We start from the raw sequence: 18,508 nt of genomic DNA on the forward strand, positions 1-18,508 counted from the left end.
TAGAAAGGAAGGTGTGACGTTTTAATCAATCACAATAGCAATGCTTCTGGTTACTTCTGGCTTTTGGTTACTCAGACATAAAGCACACTGTGATAAAATAATCTATCAGAACAATACGAGCGTTAAGTAAGATGGCTTTTTCTGGAATTTTCCAATGTACAAGGTTGTTTACACAACCTGATTCTGCTGCTTCTCTTGTACTGTTTCTTACCTAACAGCAAATCAAAATGCATTCATCAAACATAGGCTGGAAAAATAATTTGGATTGGTGAATAATAAGAACTTTAAGAGAAATGCAGTTTATCAGTTTCTGCATACAAGATGTGTTGTGCAGGCCCAACTATGTATTTTAGTACACAGTGAACAATGCCATTAATGTCCAGCAGAGTGCGCTGTACACACATACATGAACCTTGATATTTCTTTTTCTTCAAAAAAAAGCTTAAAAACTAAAACATCAGTTGATTAAGGAAACAAAATAATCGTTATATCTCCAGAAAATTACAAATGTCCTGTTTTTTCCCTCTTTGACATTAGGGTAAGGTTCAGAGCTTTGTGTCCAGATCTATTGCATGCTGCAGAGTACACTAAAGCAAACTTGTGCTGCACGGCAAATTTGTTTGTCCAGCATAACCAGCAAAATCCAAGCAGCAGCTGCATATTTATTTAACTGTAACATGACTGCATGTGCCAAAAGTGACCTCAGCCCAGGCCCGGGGTTCTGGCTGGGTTTCACTTGGATGTGTTTTGTTTTTCTGCACCTGTTTGTTTTTTTTGTGTTGCCTTGTGTTTACAGATTGTTCCTGTCTCTACGTGCCTGTGTTACTGAGAACAGCCACAGTGAGAAGATCAATGTCTGGTGTACATATCTGTTGTCCTTTTTAAGGGGAGTTAAGGCCTTTGAGTCATTCTTCCACTGGGTGGCACTACAACCCACATTAAACATTAAAGACTATAAAGTCAGTATATATATATTGATCTTCCAAATGGATAGGTGTTGCCCTGGGTATAGAACAAACATACTTTATTCATGCGATTGACTCTTAAATACTCAAGTGACAGTAGATGGCTCTGACAATTACCTGCAGGGTGTGTGAGACGGTGGTGTGTGACAGAGAGACAGAGGGAGATAGAAATCACATGGGGGTCGTTGGGTTCATAGGTCAGCTCGGTATGGAGAGCTGGTGATCCATATGTTTGTCTACATGTCCGTCTGCCTGTTTAAGTGTGGATAAATAAGGAGGATGAAACAGTGAAGCAGCAGTCAACAAAAAACTCCAGGAGAGGAGAACTCCATCTTTTTTTGCATCATTTCTTAATGTTCATTCAGTTTAACTCTGGGGGCAAAATCAGACTTGCTGCTATGATTATGATCTTTGCCGTTTGAACACTAACAAGCTGGACTGCAGTTTTTCAGCAACCTCCTGGGCTTCATGGGACATTGTGGTCATCTGAAAATAAGAAAAAAGACATTATTTACCTGTGGACAACAGAAGGAGACCTGCACAGGGAAATCCTGGACTTCCCTTGTCATCATTCAGCTTACAAAGCAGCAGCAGCAGAAGAAGAACCTTGACACCTGCCACACCAGCATGTCCATCCCAGCACAATTTGTGGAGAACCTCGGAGGGCCACCTTTACCAGCAGGTTGGGGATGGAGCACAGTGGTGTATTTTTGTCTCTTTGTGTCACTTAGCATGATGTTAGCTCTCTTACTCTGGTTCTTACTCAAACAATCACAACGTTACAGATACAGAAAGTGACAAAGTCCTGTGACCTGACCTGCACCTGCAGATCTGTTTGCTTTGTAATAAAATAATATGACGACTGAATATGAGTTATAGCATGATAATTGAAAACACAATAGTGCAAAAGTCAAAGTTCTGTTTATCATATCACATGTCACACTCATCACACACGTACAGAAAAACTGTCTTGAAAACAGTTTTTCAGGGGAGGGAAGGGTTAACTTAAAGTGGTGAGTTACCTATATTTGGACTTCAAGTTCTTTCTGCATCTACTCTGCTACACTTCAGAGGGGAATATTACACATTTGACTCCCTGGGTCCATAGAGCGGCAGGGCAATAATGACTACTCTGACGGAGCTGCACAGAGTCACATTTCAAGCTATATTCTCAGGTGAGATTGTGACTGTCTGCTCCAAGGAAACTAAATGTCCACAAAGGCTGTAAAAAAATCTTTTGTTTATTGTTGTTGAATGTTTGACTCGACATGCAGAATGATATATGATACGTGTGTGTGTGTTTGAAACTATAGGTCTCGGTTATATAATGAATTCAGGAATAAAACATTAACCTGAAAATCCTTTCATAATAAAAGTACCATAGTGGAATGTATATTTTTTTAATGTGAGGTCAACATTTGAATGAATCCTACTTGTTTTCAACATAGCTGAACACACTGTCTGTCTGTCTGTGTCTGTTTGCTCTCTTTGTCTGAATTGATCTCTCGCTCTCAGTTGACTTAGTGATTTATTGACAAGTCAAGATTCCCATCATGCCAAAGCAAACAGGCAACAGAGTGAGGGGCATTCATTATAGAACAATACCATTCAAACCTGCATATATTTCAGTGGTGAGATCATTCATCGAGTCATAGTCATAGAACAACAGCTGGTGTCTCATTGACGGATGCTCCTTCCATGAGTGGAGCTGACTGTAGCTCTGTCACATTCATAGAGCATCAACACTGTTATGGCTTTAACTTATGGACGTTTCAGTTGTCTGTCACCAAGGTACTCCTATGCACTGACATTTAAAGCTGCATTAATAAGTATTTAAATATTTATAATGGATCAGATGTCCATGTTGTTTCCATCAGCCCCGCTGACCCCAGCACCATACAACGACCACAACAAAAGACCACATACAGTGGTGCCTTTTCTAGCATCTAATCTGAGGAACACTGAAGCTTGTTCAAGTCAAGCAGACTCAGTGAACTTGGAGCTGGAAGGTCCCCTCAGGAACTCTGCTTATGTAATTGTACAACGCTGTGTGTCAATATTGGGGTTTGAACTTGTTTTACAGCCTCATCATGTGACATGTTGTAAAACATCTCTCAGCTTTGTGTGCAGATTTTCACACTGTAAATGTAACATTACCGAATATTTAAAAAAGTTTGAAAAAAGTTTTTTCTACCCACACTACCTTTGGGTCCAAAGCACCTCCAAGACAGCATTTCCCAGAGTGCATCAGGAGCAGAGCCCGTGCGCATTGGGGTGTGGTTCACGCGCACAACGGAGAGTTTTTCCAGCGTCGGCTTTCGGTCCTTCTTCACTTCTCCTCTCCTCTCTCTGCCGGGTCTCCTCCTGTCCGCTCAAATAGCTCCATCTGACAGCAGCACCTCAGCGGTAAGTCACTCACTCAGAGACCCGGAGCAGCTCCAGGCGACACAGAAAGCTGCATCCGACAGCTGGGGACAGGGACACACCTGGACAGGAGCGATACACGGAAGTTTGACAGCTACTGTAGACGAGAGCAGGAAACCCGAGCTGCCAGCAGCTAATAAGAGATGTTTAATATTATATAAACTTTATTTTCTCGTGGCTGAATAACTTTTTTCTTCTTTTTTTACCAACAGACTTGCTTTTTGGAAAAGGACTTCCACATAGTGTCAAAATGGTGAGTCCTGTTCATTGAACAGATTTCTCAGCGGTAGACTCTCAGCCTGCATGAATGATATGGATCAAATAGTTTTTAGAAGTGAACGAAAATTCGCTATTTATGCTAATGTGCACATTTTTACCCTCTGAACTAACTAGACAACGCCCACTTTACTCCACATTATATAATACTCTGATTTGATCTCAGCCTGCTTCAAAGTTGTTTATTCACTGTTGGTAGATACTTGATGCTTTTTCAGTTTGTTTTGTAGCCAAGAGGAAATGACAGCATGTTCACATGTGAAGGTATTAAAGATATGGCACACCTATACATACAGTTCAGTTTAGTTCAGGTTTTGCTGTGATCAAGTGTGTTTTCATACAAAGGTTGTCAAATGAACTTGTTTACTCCTGTAAACAGAAAGGTTTAATAAGTTTAAATATGTGTGTGTGTGTGTGTGTGTGTGTGTGTGTGGGTGGGTGGGTTTGTGGGGACTGCAAAGTGGTTTCTTTTGGGGAAGTTTAGTGTATGACTCATGTAGGCTGTGTTCCATTCGGGTGGGTCTCTGTGTCTCTCCTCTCTTCCTCTCGCTCTGTTTTATACACACATTTCCACGTCTACTCCGCAGCCCACAGCCGGCCTCCCTCTCTTAAAGGGGAATCATCTCTTTCTCTTAATCAGCAGAGTGACCTTTCAGAAAACATGATTATATTTCTTCTCATGATGATGTTGTCTGACACTTTATGAGGCCATAAAGTGAAAATCTGTTTGGTTTGAACTGCCCATAAACATTCTAGTAGATCTTTATACAGTGTTCTGTATATGCATCCGATCTTAAACACATTCTATAAAATATATAAACTGCACTTTGTTGGATGTCAGAACGGATGTTAAAAACTCATCATACTCACATCCAGCTGTATTGACAGTGCAGTTAATAATAAAAGCTGTTATATGATGATGATGAAGTATGAGCACACAGATTGTGTACACTCTCCATGGCAACCAGAATCCATAAATGTTGTAGGGGAGTGATTAGAGTGAGCGACTCTGACAGCCTGTGGTGTTTACATAACTCCATCAGTATCCCCCAGCCTCAGCTCAGGTCTGAACCTGACTTACTGCTCTCTGTATAGACTCTAAACCTGTGTCAGACATTCCAGTGGAAACCATACTGATGGTGTTGTTGTCCAACCATGTCATTCGTCCACTGATTTGATTTCACTGTGTTTATAAAAAAAAAGAGAAGCGCGAGGACGATTTGGCATTCCTTCCTGCCAAAACAGAATCCCAGTTGTTAACATCAGCTTATTTTTTTGGGACGTCCCTGATTTTTTTTTCCTGCCAGATTTTCATGCTCAGAGTTCCAGAGACATTCCAGTGGTCCTCCTCTCCAAACTTTCCCCCCTTTGAAATAAGAAGCTGTTAATGTGTTACAGTTTGAGTGTCTAGAGTGAGACCATCATTGTTACAGCAATCCGCTGATCAATTTCAGAGTTAATGTTTTTTTTAGTGTAATCAGGCTCTTACTGTCTTCAGCATTGATCTGTCTGCTGATTTGAATTATTAACCACACCTAGATAAATTATTAACACCATAATCAGAATGAATCATCATTTTATTCAATTTCTGCAGCAACTTTTTAATTCCTAAAATTCCTAAAAATTCAAAGGATGCACATCTGGATTTCATAGATATAAATCTGTAAGCCATCATAAAATATATAGGGATAAATTGATGAGAGCATAACTAGTCTGAGATGCAATGTTTATATGACTGTAAGCAGCATGTAGCCTAGCTAAACTCTAATACAATACATTGTCAATACATCTTAAAAACAAGTACATTTTGAGTTTTAGGTCTGACTGATGGCTTCTCTGCACTTTCTGGCTGCCATGGTGTTGAGTACAGTACATGAGCACTGAATATAATGTGCTGTCATTACCATACATATCTCAGATATTTGTGCACTTTTAGCATGAAACCAGGTGACACAGCTTGATCAAGTATGTTCTGTGACATTAGTTGACATCTGCCAAGAAGCTGTGGGACAGGACAGATATACTCGGTTATAAATAAACTGCAGAAAAAGGGGTTTCAGGAAAAATGTAGCATGAACAGTGTTGCTGCAGTGCTTACAGTGACATGAATATCAAAGGTGGACATTTTATAATGGAATAATTTATCAGAAATTCTTATGTGAAACTACTGTATGCACAAAAAAAGGTTTGTTATTTTAACCTCTAGTGCTTTGTACTGTTAAAATATACATGCACTGTGTGAATAAGGCTACATATGACATGTTTTTCCTTATTTTTGTGTTGCAGGACAGAGGAACCGTGAAAGCCAGCAAAAACTTCAATGCCAGCGCCGACGCAGAGGTCCTGTACAAGGCTATGAAAGGGATAGGTAAGATACACTGATGTGTGTGTAGAGTGTCATATGATAGGCTGAAGGTGTGTCAGTCAGAAGGACAGCTTCATCAGTCCAATGAGAGGGCAGTGTTGAGGGAGTTCCTCTCAGAGCGGTTACTGTAGTAATAATCCCTGCTGTCTGAGCGGCACTCCTCCCAGACAGCAGTGAGTCATAAACACATGAGCAGAGAGGTGAAACTTGAGACTTGTCACTGTGGGCCAGCACATCTGCTGAACGCAACTGGAGGCTGTAATTATGTAGATTAAATAGATGTAGTCAGAAATCCACCTAGGCAGTGCACACTCAGTGTTATGTAATGTATATCATGTGAGAAGAGTTATTGAAAAACATGGCTTGGTTAAGTAACCATGGTGCTTGTTGCCATAGGGACTGATGAGGATGCCATCCTGCAGCTGCTGACTGCTCGCAGTAACGCCCAGAGGCAGGACATCAAGACCACCTACAAAACTCTATATGGAAAGGTCTGACGTTACGAGCTGTGCATGAACATACACACACACACAAACACACACATGCAAAATTAGTGGGCATGACCACCTCTCACCTGGTGTGTGGGTGCGCGTATGGACCACACCCCAATGCGTACAGGCCTCTGCTCCATCTGCGAAATGTTGTTTTGGAGTGTTGTACAATATGTAAGCGGACCCTTGACACAACCGGATGCAGATGTGGATCCATTCAGCCTGGAGTTTTGTATCTCATCAACTGATTAATGTTACATCTCCGCCTCATCCTGAGGGAACCTTCCAGCTCCATTAAGTTCACTGAGACTGAGAGTCTGTTAGACTTTAAAAACAATAAACAATCACTATATATGTATGAACTCCTATTCCACTTTCTCAAATGGATTTTAACAATGGGGGATTCAGAATAATGCTAACGAAGATCTGTGTTTAACGTCCCTGTACAGAAGCAGGTAATGAAAGTCTAGGCTGTGTAAACACCACACATTTGTGTGCAAACAGACTGGCTGTGGATCTGATGACAACATTTGCATCACATTGGCTTACAGCTGAAAACAAATATACCAAGCCCCAAATTCAGAGCAGCCTGTGTCATTATTAAATAACAAAACAATGCCCCACTGCACAATAAGTGCAAGGCTAGAGGTGGCGCTTGGGTTATATTAGCATAAAAACAGGAGCACTGTGAGCACTGTGGCTTTGTCTTAAGCTTAAAGGTTATTTTAAGTCTTGTGTGAAGCTAAGCTAACCAGCTGCATGTTATATCATGGAATTTGGGGCTTCTTAAAACATAAACTAGCTCAAAACCTGCAGCTTCTTACACTTGCATACACCATGCCTCTATGGGAACTGTGGTTTTGGATGCTGACTGTCTTAACTTAACTGTTTGATCGCCCACAGCAACCACATGTCATCATGGTGCGGTCGCACATTTTTTTAAAAATACATTCTGTATCTATTCAGGATCTGATAGATGACCTGAAGGGAGAGCTGGGCGGCAATTTTGAGACACTGATCATTGCTCTGATGACCCCACCCATTGCTTATGATGTGACATCACTCCGTAATGCCATCAAGGTAGGTGCTGCTGCAGTAATATCTGATTTTAGATACTGCATGTGAAGAGTTAGTAGACTGGAGACTGTTTCTGTGGTGATTTCCTCTTTGTCCTGTAGGGTGCAGGAACAAATGAGAAGGTGCTGGTGGAGATTCTGGCCTCCAGAACACCTCGCCAGGTGAAGGACATCATCGCTGCTTACAAACTTGGTAACACATGCACACACACGTGATATATTACATCAATAAACACTCTCACCCAGTGTTTTTCAGTATTTAAACAACCATAATGTTACATGTGTATCTGTGTGTGTTTCCCTCAGAGTATGATGCCAACCTGGAGGAGGATGTATGCGGTGATACTTCAGGCTACTTCCAGAGGCTGCTGGTCATTCTGCTTCAGGTAAATGTGATCTTCTCACTTTTCTTCAACTTTCCTCATCTCTTCTTGTAACTCAGGTGTTGTGTCTTTTATCAGGCAAACAGGGAGACAGGGATCCAGGCAGGAAACATTGAGAGTGATGCTCAGGTGAGTAAACATTTCGGTTATTCACTATCAATGGCTGTTTTGTCTTCCTGGCTGAGGGTGTGACTGTCACATGTGTTTTGGAGATTTTATAGATAATCATATGACTCCCTCTAGTGGAGGGACAGATTGAAATCTGTAGTTTTATTGAGGTCAACCAATTTTTTCGAGGTCCTACTGCTGTATTACTCGTGTTGTTGGATTGGATTTGTAGCTCTAGTTTGAAGAATATGGACAGTAAAAACAAGCTAAAAAGTGATAAGCATGCAGTTCATAGGCTTTACAGTGCAGTTTGGAAGTCTCCAGGCCTGAAATGTGTGAGTTAAGAGGATGGTTATAATGTGCTTCTGTTGTGTTTGTAGGCCCTCTTCAAGGCAGGAGAGGAGAAATTTGGCACTGATGAGCAATCATTTGTTACCATCCTGGGCAACCGGAGCGCTGAACACCTTCGCAGAGGTTTGTGTGTGCGTGTGTGACAGACATAATGATGTCACCTCAGTTGTGATTTGGACCAAGCTGTGCCTGAAATTAGTTTGTATTTACAGAGTTCATACACAGTTCCTTTTTTACAGTCCTACACGCCTGCCCTATGCAGTATGTGAGTCAGGCTGGTTTGTGACTTTAATCAGGCTAATCCTGCATGTGTTTCAGTGTTTGATGCTTATATGAAGCTGGCTGGATATGAGATGGAGGAGACTATCAAGAGGGAAACATCTGGAAACCTGAAAGACCTTCTTCTTGCCGTTGGTATGTGAACTAGACAAATCCTCTCTGTGGATATGTTCTCTCTCAGCCATCTTTTATTTTAACATTTTCTCTTCTGTTTTTCTTGTAAAGTGAAGTGTGCCAGGAGTGTTCCAGGGTACTTTGCAGAAACCCTGTACTATTCCATGAAGGTAAGACAACAAAAAGCCCTGGCTGTTTGCATGGGGGAAATCCAGATGTCTCTATCTACAGTGTGTGTGTTTTGGCTTCAGGGTGCAGGAACTGATGATTCAACCCTGATCAGAGTGATGGCGACTCGTAGTGAGGTGGACATGTTGGACATCAGGGCTGAGTTCAGGAGGAAGTTTGCCTGCTCTCTTCATTCAATGATTAAGGTAAACACACAGTATCAATTTACACATATAAACACACACACTTACAATTGTGAACCTGTTTTCTTTTTGTTAATCCTGCCCGTGCATGTTTATTAACTTATAGGGAGACACTGGCGGTGACTACCGTAAGGCCTTACTGTTGCTCTGTGGTGGAGATGATGCGTAACCGTGGCAATGATCAGGAACCACACCTGAAGTGCCTCCTCTTTTAAGTGGGCCATCAGCTCACTGAAGCTTACACTAAGTCCAGGTTTATTACAACCTACTTGTATGAGAGAGACGGCCTGTCAGGTCTTTTAACTATGATTTCACATATTGACTTTGAAAGGTAGCTAACATTTTGTCTCCATAAATACAGCTTTGGTCCACTAATATTTTACCATTTGTAATGCTAAAGTGTCAGATTACTGATTACTGTTGTTTTTTGCACCTTGTATGCCAAAACCATTATACAATAATAAATGTTACGGTTAATGAAGTTGAATGGTAAATACTCCTGTTTCTTTACTGCAGTCATTTCTGACACACATGTAATAACATCTAATGTCCACATGAGGGAGGTAGAGGAGTTACAGATAACTTGAGCAGAAATGATTTTTTCCTCATAGAGAGGGACCAGGTGGGATGCCACTCATTGCTGTTTCAGCCATACTACACAGTTATGCTGTACTTGCTCTATGATTACCTACATGAACTCCACTGTAACATTTGACATTTACTACTCTGGTGAAGATGAAGGTGTGTATGTAGGGGAGATCAGACCTTTTCAGGTATAAGATGCAGCATGTACTGCAATTTAAAATAACACACACAAAAAGAAAACAAAATGTGCTCAATTTGACAACACAGCCAGAAAGTCACAGACAGAAGCACATGACAAGTTGTACAGATTACGTGAATGATGTTTTTAGGCACCCTAAAATGTGTCCTAGTTTGGATATGCTTGCAACTTTTAAAGTTAGGAGTTTTTTTAGCTTGGAAAATAAAAAAAAAGAACGATTCTACCTCAGTTGTCTTAAAGCCTAATGGTAGCCTATGTGCACATTCTGTCAGCTTCACCCACATGAAGCTTCACTGCTGCTTACACTTTCCAGTTATTGATGAGGTCTCATAAAAAAGTTATGCCTGTCAGCATTCTGCTCTTTGTCTTCATTGTTTCACTGTTGCTTCACCTTCACATAATTTAATGAATCACATGCAAAATAGCTTAAAGTAAATGTCATCAGTAAAATTATTTCAATGGAAAAGTTTGTCTTTGTGTGTCAGTGTGTGTGTGTGTGTCAGTGTGTGTGTGTATTGGGTTAAAGGAGATGTCATATCAGGTCTTGTTTCAGTACTTTCTATTATTCTTTTCGCAGAAGCGGTTGCCGTCGATTGTTGCCAAGGTAACAAGCAGCCAATAACAAGGTCTGAACAGCAGGGTGTGGGGTCAGACCACCTCGAGCCACGGGAAGAACAATACCTCTGACTCCTCCCACCTCGCTGCCTCCTGTGTTTGTGGGTGTTGGAGTTTGTGGGTGGGCATGTGTTCAGTCAGCTTTGTAGGTCAGATCCTGGGTACTTAATGGAGCGTTGAGTCTTTGAGTGTTTTGATGCTGTTTTCCCTTCTGACACGCAGCCCTCCTCGTCTGAGGCTCTGTGAACTGTAGCAGCAAGTCGGGAAGCCTGTTTTCAAACACAGGTTAATCTGGGAAGCGAAGTGATGGATGACATGGCTGCGTGTCTTGAATGATATTGTTGCAGTTTAGTAATAGGTGAGAAAGAAAAAAGGAAAGGAAAACCAGAGATAAAACAGGTGCACCAACAAATATAATCTTTCATACAGCTGTGCTGCATGTCACAGACACCCAACTTTTATAATAATCTACTACAATGACAAGCTAGAGAGTTGACTCCAGGTGTGATCTTTCAGTAGTGCTGCTGCTCTCTGGATAAAGAACATCCAGACTGTGAGTTAGAAGCAAGAATTAAAAACATTACAGCAGCAGAGCACAGTTCTCCTAGTGCCCCACTCTCTCTTTAAAGACACAGCCGTGATTTTCTCAGCTTCTCTCATGACCTGACAGTTAGTCGTGACCACAAATCTTCAGATTAAGAGTAATCTGTAATCCCATATCCATAACTAATCCATAATTCCAATTCCATAGCATTCCAGTTTTTCTGATTCAGTATCTCATTAGGTTTATATTTTTGTTTCTGTTCCTTCATTTTGAATTTATCTGCAAAACTATAGAAAAACTTAAATTTTTCGAATCTCAGGAGGAAAAAGGAGTTCACAAACCACGTGGATGTAATTTGACACATAGGATCTACATCCTCTTTTGTCTCTTTAAGATCATGCAAGCGTGATGTCTAAATGTCAGATTGAGTCAATGTCATCATGCCACTTTTTTCTTGCCTCTCATAATCCTACAAAGACTCCCACATGTAACGAGTCTGTTTTTTTTTCTTCTACTGTTTCCTAAATCTAGCTGCTTTACCATCAAAGACTGACACTGTAAGTACTAAAGAGACACCTTAAAAAGAGGAATTAAAGAAACCATTAGGTTTAAAAACAGGCCTGCACCTGCATGGTGCATGAGTCCTCAGAAGTTTAGACGGGATGGGAAACAAACCTCAAAGTGTTTTTTAAGGAAACTGTTTTAAGCCTTTGTGTTGAAGAGACAAAGGCTGGTGAATGGACACTCAATGCCTCAGTGAGAGAGGGAGACAAGACAACACATGCAGCACAGAGCAGCACATACACAAATATGTGTTGAAGAGTATTGACAATAATGAGTTTCCCTCAGGGGACTCTTCACCTCATAAAGATATATCATAGCAGATTGTGACAGTGTTTAGAGGCTTAACAGCTACAGGTGCAACTTTAATGCAGGGGTTCGCGTGTCTTTGGTAGATCTTCAGGCGGGGGACTCACTTGGTCCATCTCTTTTAAGCGTTGACAGTTGCAGGATCTTAATCCACAATGAAAAGTGCTGCCTACTTTAAAAAAGCAAAGCAAAAAAGAAAGCAAAAACACATCAATGTGTGAGAATGTCTCCACAGACAGCACTGCATTGAATCTACACCGTCTTAAATATATCAGGCAGAATTAAAATAGCTGCAAAAGTCACACAGTATAGCTTTTTTTTTCATCATCATCATCATCATCATCATCATCATAGACCAAGAATCATGAGCCTCTTGGTGCATTTAGAAGATTACGGTAGCTGTGTCACTCCCAGTGACATTATGAGATGACACACACACAGACGCACACACTGCTACTACTATGAGCAAATTTGTCACTAATCCTGCTCCTCCGTATCTGTTCCTGTGTGTGTGTTCATTTATCAGGCCTGTTAACCTTTGAGTGTGTGAACCATGTGGAGTGGAAGTCACCCCAGAGCCACACCCAAACAAATGCAACGACTCTCTGGGCTGTGTATGAGAAAAAAAAACAATTGCTGTATATGACGTGAAAATACTTTTATTTCCTTAATTTGAAGATATTTAATTTATTTAAACCTCCACATTTAGAGAAGATTGTTTGAAACTCACACGATGACTAAAGGTGGAGGTGGAGAGGGGGTGGTGCCTCTGTGCAGCACGTTTGGATGGTATCCTCATTTCCTTCTTCACCCCTGACCTCTAACCTCTAAGTACTTCCTCGTTGACTGGGTGGTGGCATTGCTTGAAACGTGTCCTTGAGATGAAGGAGTCAGTAAAACAATATGTCTTCAAACTACCCCTTGTGCCGTCAAAGAGAAGAGTAGAAATCATTCTGAGGGACAAGGAGCAGGTCAGAGGGGAGGAGGGTCAAAGGCAGACAGGAAAACATAAAAACCCACAGCTGGGGTTGCACTTGTTCAGGGATTACATGTTGCACCACACACACACACAGCTGGATTGCAGCAGTCCTATATAGAAACTGCTACTTTCTATGGAGCCTGCTGCTGTCACTGAGAAAGTAATTAGAGAGTGGTGCAGGAAATGGAAGAACAGGCCTTATATTTGGATGCCACATACCTCTGTGTGTTTCATAAGGAGTCCTTTCATGGTGCTCTAACCTGAAGGCATGTCAGGAAGGCTGTGGTGTAATTCACAAATTATTTGTTCTGCCACATAAAACAAAAACAAAACAAAACAAAAAAAACATGCTCTGATTCAGGTCTGGTCTCCGAAGTGTGCATGTGTGTGTTTTACACATTAAGGAGAGAGGGAGCCTTTCAGCAAAAAGCAGATTTGTATTGGAAACAGGTTGTTTTAACAAAATATAGGCTCAAAGAGAAAAACAACTGATTTCTGCTGTACATATTTTCACATGTCATGTGTCATCAGTGTATAAATAGAACATATGTATTTGTAATGCATGTTGTACAGTGGTGTTGTTATGCTATTAGTCATTGAACGATACAGTTTTTGTGATGAAAACAACCGTAAAAGATGTAACAAAGAAGCTTTGAAAGTAAAATATTAAAAAGTTAAAAATTATTGTTTTTTAGAACCAGTATTACAGATTTTGACATGATAATTCCGTGTGAGTTGTCATTTTGAAGATTTTGTGCTGCAACATTTTTAGTTTTTTCTCCGTGTATTCATTTATGGTTCTCAAAGCCCCCTCACCCTCAACATCTGAAATAGTCTGTTTTTCATGAGGACATATAAAAAAACATCTCAAAACTGTGGGAGCAACTGTTCTGGAGTAATCAGGTCATGATTTTGAAGAAGTTCTCACATTTTTTGTTTAGGCTTTGAGCACCACAAGTAGCATCTGGTTCTGTTGTATTATCTGTGTGGCTTATACCTCCAAAACTTTGCAACTAGCACAACAAGGCAGCTTACAGGAAAGATGCTGTTAACACATTCACAAGGTAAAAACCTGCTGAGACACTTTTAATGTACCAGAAGAACATGAGTCTCTGTATTATTGCTGATAAATTAACGGAAAGAAAACATCTGAGCCCCAGTTAAACTCCTGATAAATAAACACACCTGAGTGACGTGTACTGTTGGTGTATGTGGTGATTATAAAACCATTCACACGTGTGTAGGAAATGTGTTTGCAAATGTTCTGATGTGTCTCTGCATCCTGCCTCAGTCCCTCTGGAGCTAGCAGTCCTCGCTCTGCAGCATGGACAGGAAGAACGTGCACACGCTGGCCCACGAGCTGCTGCAGTACTCCTCAGCAGTCTTCCGGTGGTCCGCGCGCCTCGTGCAGGCTGTCGGTCCACTGGAGGCAGAGCGCGGTGGCTGCGTGGGCGGGGGAGCCCTCACGACTTCGGCCTGAGATGAGGTTCGGGAGCTGGTGGGGTCCAGTTTGAAGTGCGCGTCTCGCGGAGCGCGCTTGCACATGCCGGCCCTCACCAGCGCGCTCTGGTCCCTGCACGCTTTGCTCTGCAGCCTCTTGAGCGCGCGGGCCACCTGTTTCCAGAAGCCCTTGGGGTCGGACTGGTAGCCCGGGCACCTCTGAGGTTTGCCGGTGTATTCGCAGGTTCTCAGGTCCGTGGTTCCGCCTGTGGCGCGCGCCTCCGGGTTCTCGCATTTGACCAGCAGCTTGACATTGTCCCCGACGTCTTTGGCGCTCCACGTGCACTGCGTCTTGTCCTTGGTGGAGAACTTCCCCTGGCCGGTCGCTGCACTCTTGGCACCGCTCCTCTGCGCCCTGCCGGGTAGCTTCTCCGCCGCTCCAGAGGAGAGATAGACTTGCTGTCCGAGGAAAGCCAGCAGCAACCAGGGAGCGAACGTCCTCAGCAGCAACATGTTTTATTGCAAGAAAGTATTTACCTGAGGGGACAAATGATGGATTAAAAATGGTTCAGATTTCAGACAAAAAAAGACCAATTAACTCCAGCACAACGCAATTTTATTTAGGTTTTGTCCAGCTGGCACAGTTTAATCCAACCTGGACATGTCGCATAAAAAGAACAATTAAATGTCTGTAAATTCAGAGACTGCTATAAAAAGTAACAGCAGGCTGTACACACATCACAGTCACATGCTGATCTGCGTAACTCACCGACACTGACCTGTGTTGCTGTGCGTAAAGTTGCTTCTTGTGGCTCTGTTGTCTGGCACATAGCTTTCATACTACACAGATGCCGCTGCACGCCCACCAGCCCCGCCCAACAACACGCACCACTTCCATGTAAATCCATTGAGAAAACTCTTGGCAGCAGTTCCTGACGGGTTGTGTTCTGGCCTGACCTGACGTGTCCAAATGTGAATTTCCGCCTTGCGTTGAATTGACTCCTCCTGGTGAGGCAGAATGCGGGCTTATTTACTTTAGTTAAAACTTGTTTATTATGAGCCACATGAGTTTCTCCTCTTCAGTTACATCAAATCACAGATAAAGCACTGCAGATAAGATTGTCTGTGTAGAACTGCGGTCTCCATGTACAGCAGAATAATATGTGCACATAAAATCTGAGCTGTACTCTAATCTCTATGTTGGAGGAAGATACTACTTAAACATGTCAGCATCTCAGCAGACAGGTGTAACTGGTGTTAACTGTGGAGCATTGAGTGAAGATCCAATCTATATTTGAGACCAACATGCGAGCTAAAAGAGCCCAGAAACACTCTGGCACTTCTGATGGTTCTGGATGAGCTAAAGGTCAGTACAACTACCCAGTGTCAGTGCTGTGTGTTCAGCTGGTTTCTGCCACCCCCAAGTGGGCAAAAAAGGTTTAGTATGATGTTTAACAGTCATATTATGTGCAGTAGGTGTTTCCGTCCATCATCTGAACCCGCTTTGTCCCACAGTGCAGGGTCATGGGGGCTGGAGCCTGTCCCAGCTGCAGTAGGTATTTGTAGAGTAAAAATCTCAGGTGTCTCAGCCCGGTCTCCTCCTTTAACCTTATACTTAAACCCCTCAGGGTTTAAGTATTGACTTGAATGAGCAGTCATTGTTGTTTTTGTCTTAGATACAAAAAATTAAATGTCTTAATAAAATGACAAGAAGCTGTATTAAATGATGCATATTCAGGGCTCTATGAGGCTGACCTACACACCCACCACTGATTCCCGAGAATAAGTTAATAAATCCACCTCTACCTGTTATCATGTTGCATTCCTGCAGCAGGCTGGAAAGGATTCAGCGCCAGGTAACAGTGTGAGGACATAAATCTGTTCACACAGACACACTGTCGACAGCTGTCACTTTTTTGTGTTGCAGTAAGTCAATAATAAAGAAGCAAACAGAGCTTCTTCTCATGTTTTTATAGCCCCTCAATGGAGAACATGAAGAATTTCTTCAAATCGTTTCGCTTCATTTATAATGTAATTAATACATGTACTTTAAATGCAACATTTTTAAATGTCATGAATTCATTTTACAGTGTTGATTTTTATATCATTTTTTTCACTTTTGTGTAGGATCAAATATTGCAGTAGTGTATTGTGGTAAGAATAGATACATTAAATATCCATTATAATGAGCATTATTTCTCTCTGACAGGACTTTTTGCTGCTGTAACTTTCAGTAAGTGTACACACATGGTCAACCATGAACTGTTTACATTGTTCATTTAGCACTTCAAGATTGAAGTTGATCCTGTACGTTGGTATGTTTAGTAGAAGTTAAAGTGCTGTGAACAATGTTTAGCTTCAGGCTTCACACAGACCTGCCTCTGTTCCTGCTCCTGAGTTCTTAGCACTCAGTTCATCAGCTCATACAAAGACGTGTTTGGCCCGACTCAGACACCTTCTGTGAATGAGCTGCATTATCTTCTCTGCAGTCTGGGTGGGTTCACTCTGACAGTGTCTGTGCCGTAACAACTTCCTCAGCCAGACATGTTGTTACAGACGGCGATGAAAAGAAACAAGGCGTCCTTTGAATAAATGAAGACTCAGCAGCAGAAACAGAGCAACACAGAAGAGGAGAGGTCACCACTTTGACTTTATTCTCTTTATCCATTTTTTTCAGAATAAATGTTGCTGAAACATTTACATCAAACAAACATATAAACAGAAACACATGCCTGTGATTGATTCCCGTTGCCTTGCTGTGTGTTTTACAGATTGAAGAATGACACCACATAACACATAGTCACTTGCTAACCGTACACAGGAGTAGAGTTTTGGGCTCCGCCTGTAGGACGCTGGATGTGGAGAGCTATAACCTCACAAAGAAATTAAGAAACGGAGGCTCCCACACACAAGTCAAAGATAGAAGAGTGGGTGGATCGCTGGTGAGTCCAGCCTGAAAGAAGAACAAAAATAATCATTTTAATCTGACATTTATCAGCATACCTCTTCTTAAAGTGTCTCTCCTCCTCCCCTCTTTCCTTTTCTGCACTTGCCTGTGTCTAAAGTTCTGTCTCAGTTTTGGAACCAGCCGATGAAGTAGCTGCAGATGCCGTGGAAGCTCTTCCAGCAGTACTCAGAGGCAAGTCGGGAGACTCTGGATTCAGGATGCTCTGTGGGACGAGTAGTGGTCTTCCCAGGCTTGGGGGTACTTTTCTTGGTCTGGGAGCTCTTGCCTGTCTGGGACTTATTGGACTGAGGTTGGGGCTTTACAGGTTTAGAAGTAGGGACAGGCTTTTGGACCGGCACAGATGGTTTGCGTGTTTCCTGGACCAGCCTAGAGGGCTTAGGCGTGGTGGTCTTGGGCCAGGAGGCCAGGAAGGTCATCTGAACCTCATCGGAGTATTTCTTGCACATCTGCGGGCGGTAGATTTTGGCTCCTTGACAGGCGTGGTTCAGCTTTCTCAGCTCCCACATCATCTGGGTGAAGTAGTGGCGAGGGTTCAGGTTGTACGCGCGGCACATGTTGGGCTTACCCTGGAAGTCGCAGTAGTAGGAGCGTACTGGAGTCTGGCTCGGACCCTTGCAGGAGACACGCAGGCGAGTGTAGTCCCCAACTCCAGACACCACCATGGTACACGTGTCTTTGGTCTTGGTGTTGAATTTGATGGGCTCATCCCAGATGCTGCGTGGCTGCGGCTGCTGCTGCAGCTGCTGCTGCTGCGGCTGTGGCTGCTGCTGTTGTTGTTGCTGCTGCTGCTTGTCATTGACGCTGTTGTTGGTTTGAGCATTTGTCACAAAAACAGATGCTGCCAAGACTAGCAGCAACATCCTCATCCTGGCTCTCATGGTGGCGTTGGCTGTGTGGGCGTGACGGATGGATGTAGTCAAGGGTCTGTGTCCACACCTAAGGTTAAAGTGTGCAAGGATAGAAAGCCTGCGAGTGTGACTTTATAAGGTTGAAGCTCACAAAGAGGCCATTATTCAGGTAACACTGAAACTCCTCCCTAAGATTTAACCCCTCCCTCACACCACACACACACACAGCAACCCCAAACCAGGATGGCCTGGGGGGG

At 42.5% G+C, this 18,508-nt stretch overlaps 3 protein-coding genes across 4 annotated transcripts; 1 reads left to right on the forward strand and 2 right to left on the reverse strand.

Annotated features, from left to right (window-relative positions):
• Window positions 1-3,216: 3,216 nt before the first annotated feature.
• Window positions 3,217-9,690, forward strand: anxa5b (annexin A5b). Its single transcript, XM_028413813.1, has 13 exons — window positions 3,217-3,371; window positions 3,602-3,642; window positions 5,952-6,033; window positions 6,427-6,521; window positions 7,488-7,601; window positions 7,700-7,790; window positions 7,904-7,983; window positions 8,059-8,109; window positions 8,469-8,562; window positions 8,758-8,853; window positions 8,944-9,002; window positions 9,084-9,206; window positions 9,310-9,690. The coding sequence occupies exons 2-13, from the start codon at window positions 3,640-3,642 to the stop codon at window positions 9,370-9,372; spliced, it is 951 nt and encodes a 316-aa protein (XP_028269614.1). The 5' UTR covers window positions 3,217-3,371; window positions 3,602-3,639; the 3' UTR covers window positions 9,373-9,690.
• Window positions 9,691-13,472: 3,782 nt separating this feature from the next.
• Window positions 13,473-15,235, reverse strand: LOC114438160 (fibroblast growth factor-binding protein 1-like). Of its 2 annotated transcripts, none has more exons than XM_028409347.1 (2): window positions 15,215-15,235; window positions 13,473-14,972 (listed from the first exon to the last, which is right to left on the reverse strand). In XM_028409347.1, exon 2 carries the CDS (start codon window positions 14,946-14,948, stop codon window positions 14,298-14,300), a length of 651 nt encoding a protein of 216 aa, XP_028265148.1. In that variant the 5' UTR covers window positions 14,949-14,972; window positions 15,215-15,235; the 3' UTR covers window positions 13,473-14,297. The 2 variants fall into 2 exon arrangements, with proteins under 2 accessions (XP_028265148.1, XP_028265138.1); XM_028409337.1 differs by having other exon boundaries at window positions 15,205-15,234.
• A 1,951-nt stretch (window positions 15,236-17,186) lies between these two features.
• Window positions 17,187-18,338, reverse strand: fgfbp2b (fibroblast growth factor binding protein 2b). Its single transcript, XM_028413475.1, has 2 exons — window positions 17,489-18,338; window positions 17,187-17,388 (listed from the first exon to the last, which is right to left on the reverse strand). Exon 1 carries the CDS (start codon window positions 18,279-18,281, stop codon window positions 17,508-17,510), a length of 774 nt encoding a protein of 257 aa, XP_028269276.1. The 5' UTR covers window positions 18,282-18,338; the 3' UTR covers window positions 17,187-17,388; window positions 17,489-17,507.
• Between the last annotated feature and the right edge of the window lie 170 nt (window positions 18,339-18,508).

Source organism: Parambassis ranga, chromosome 1, assembly GCF_900634625.1.
Source record: "Parambassis ranga chromosome 1, fParRan2.1, whole genome shotgun sequence".
In the NCBI taxonomy this organism is placed as follows: Eukaryota; Metazoa; Chordata; class Actinopteri; family Ambassidae; genus Parambassis; species Parambassis ranga.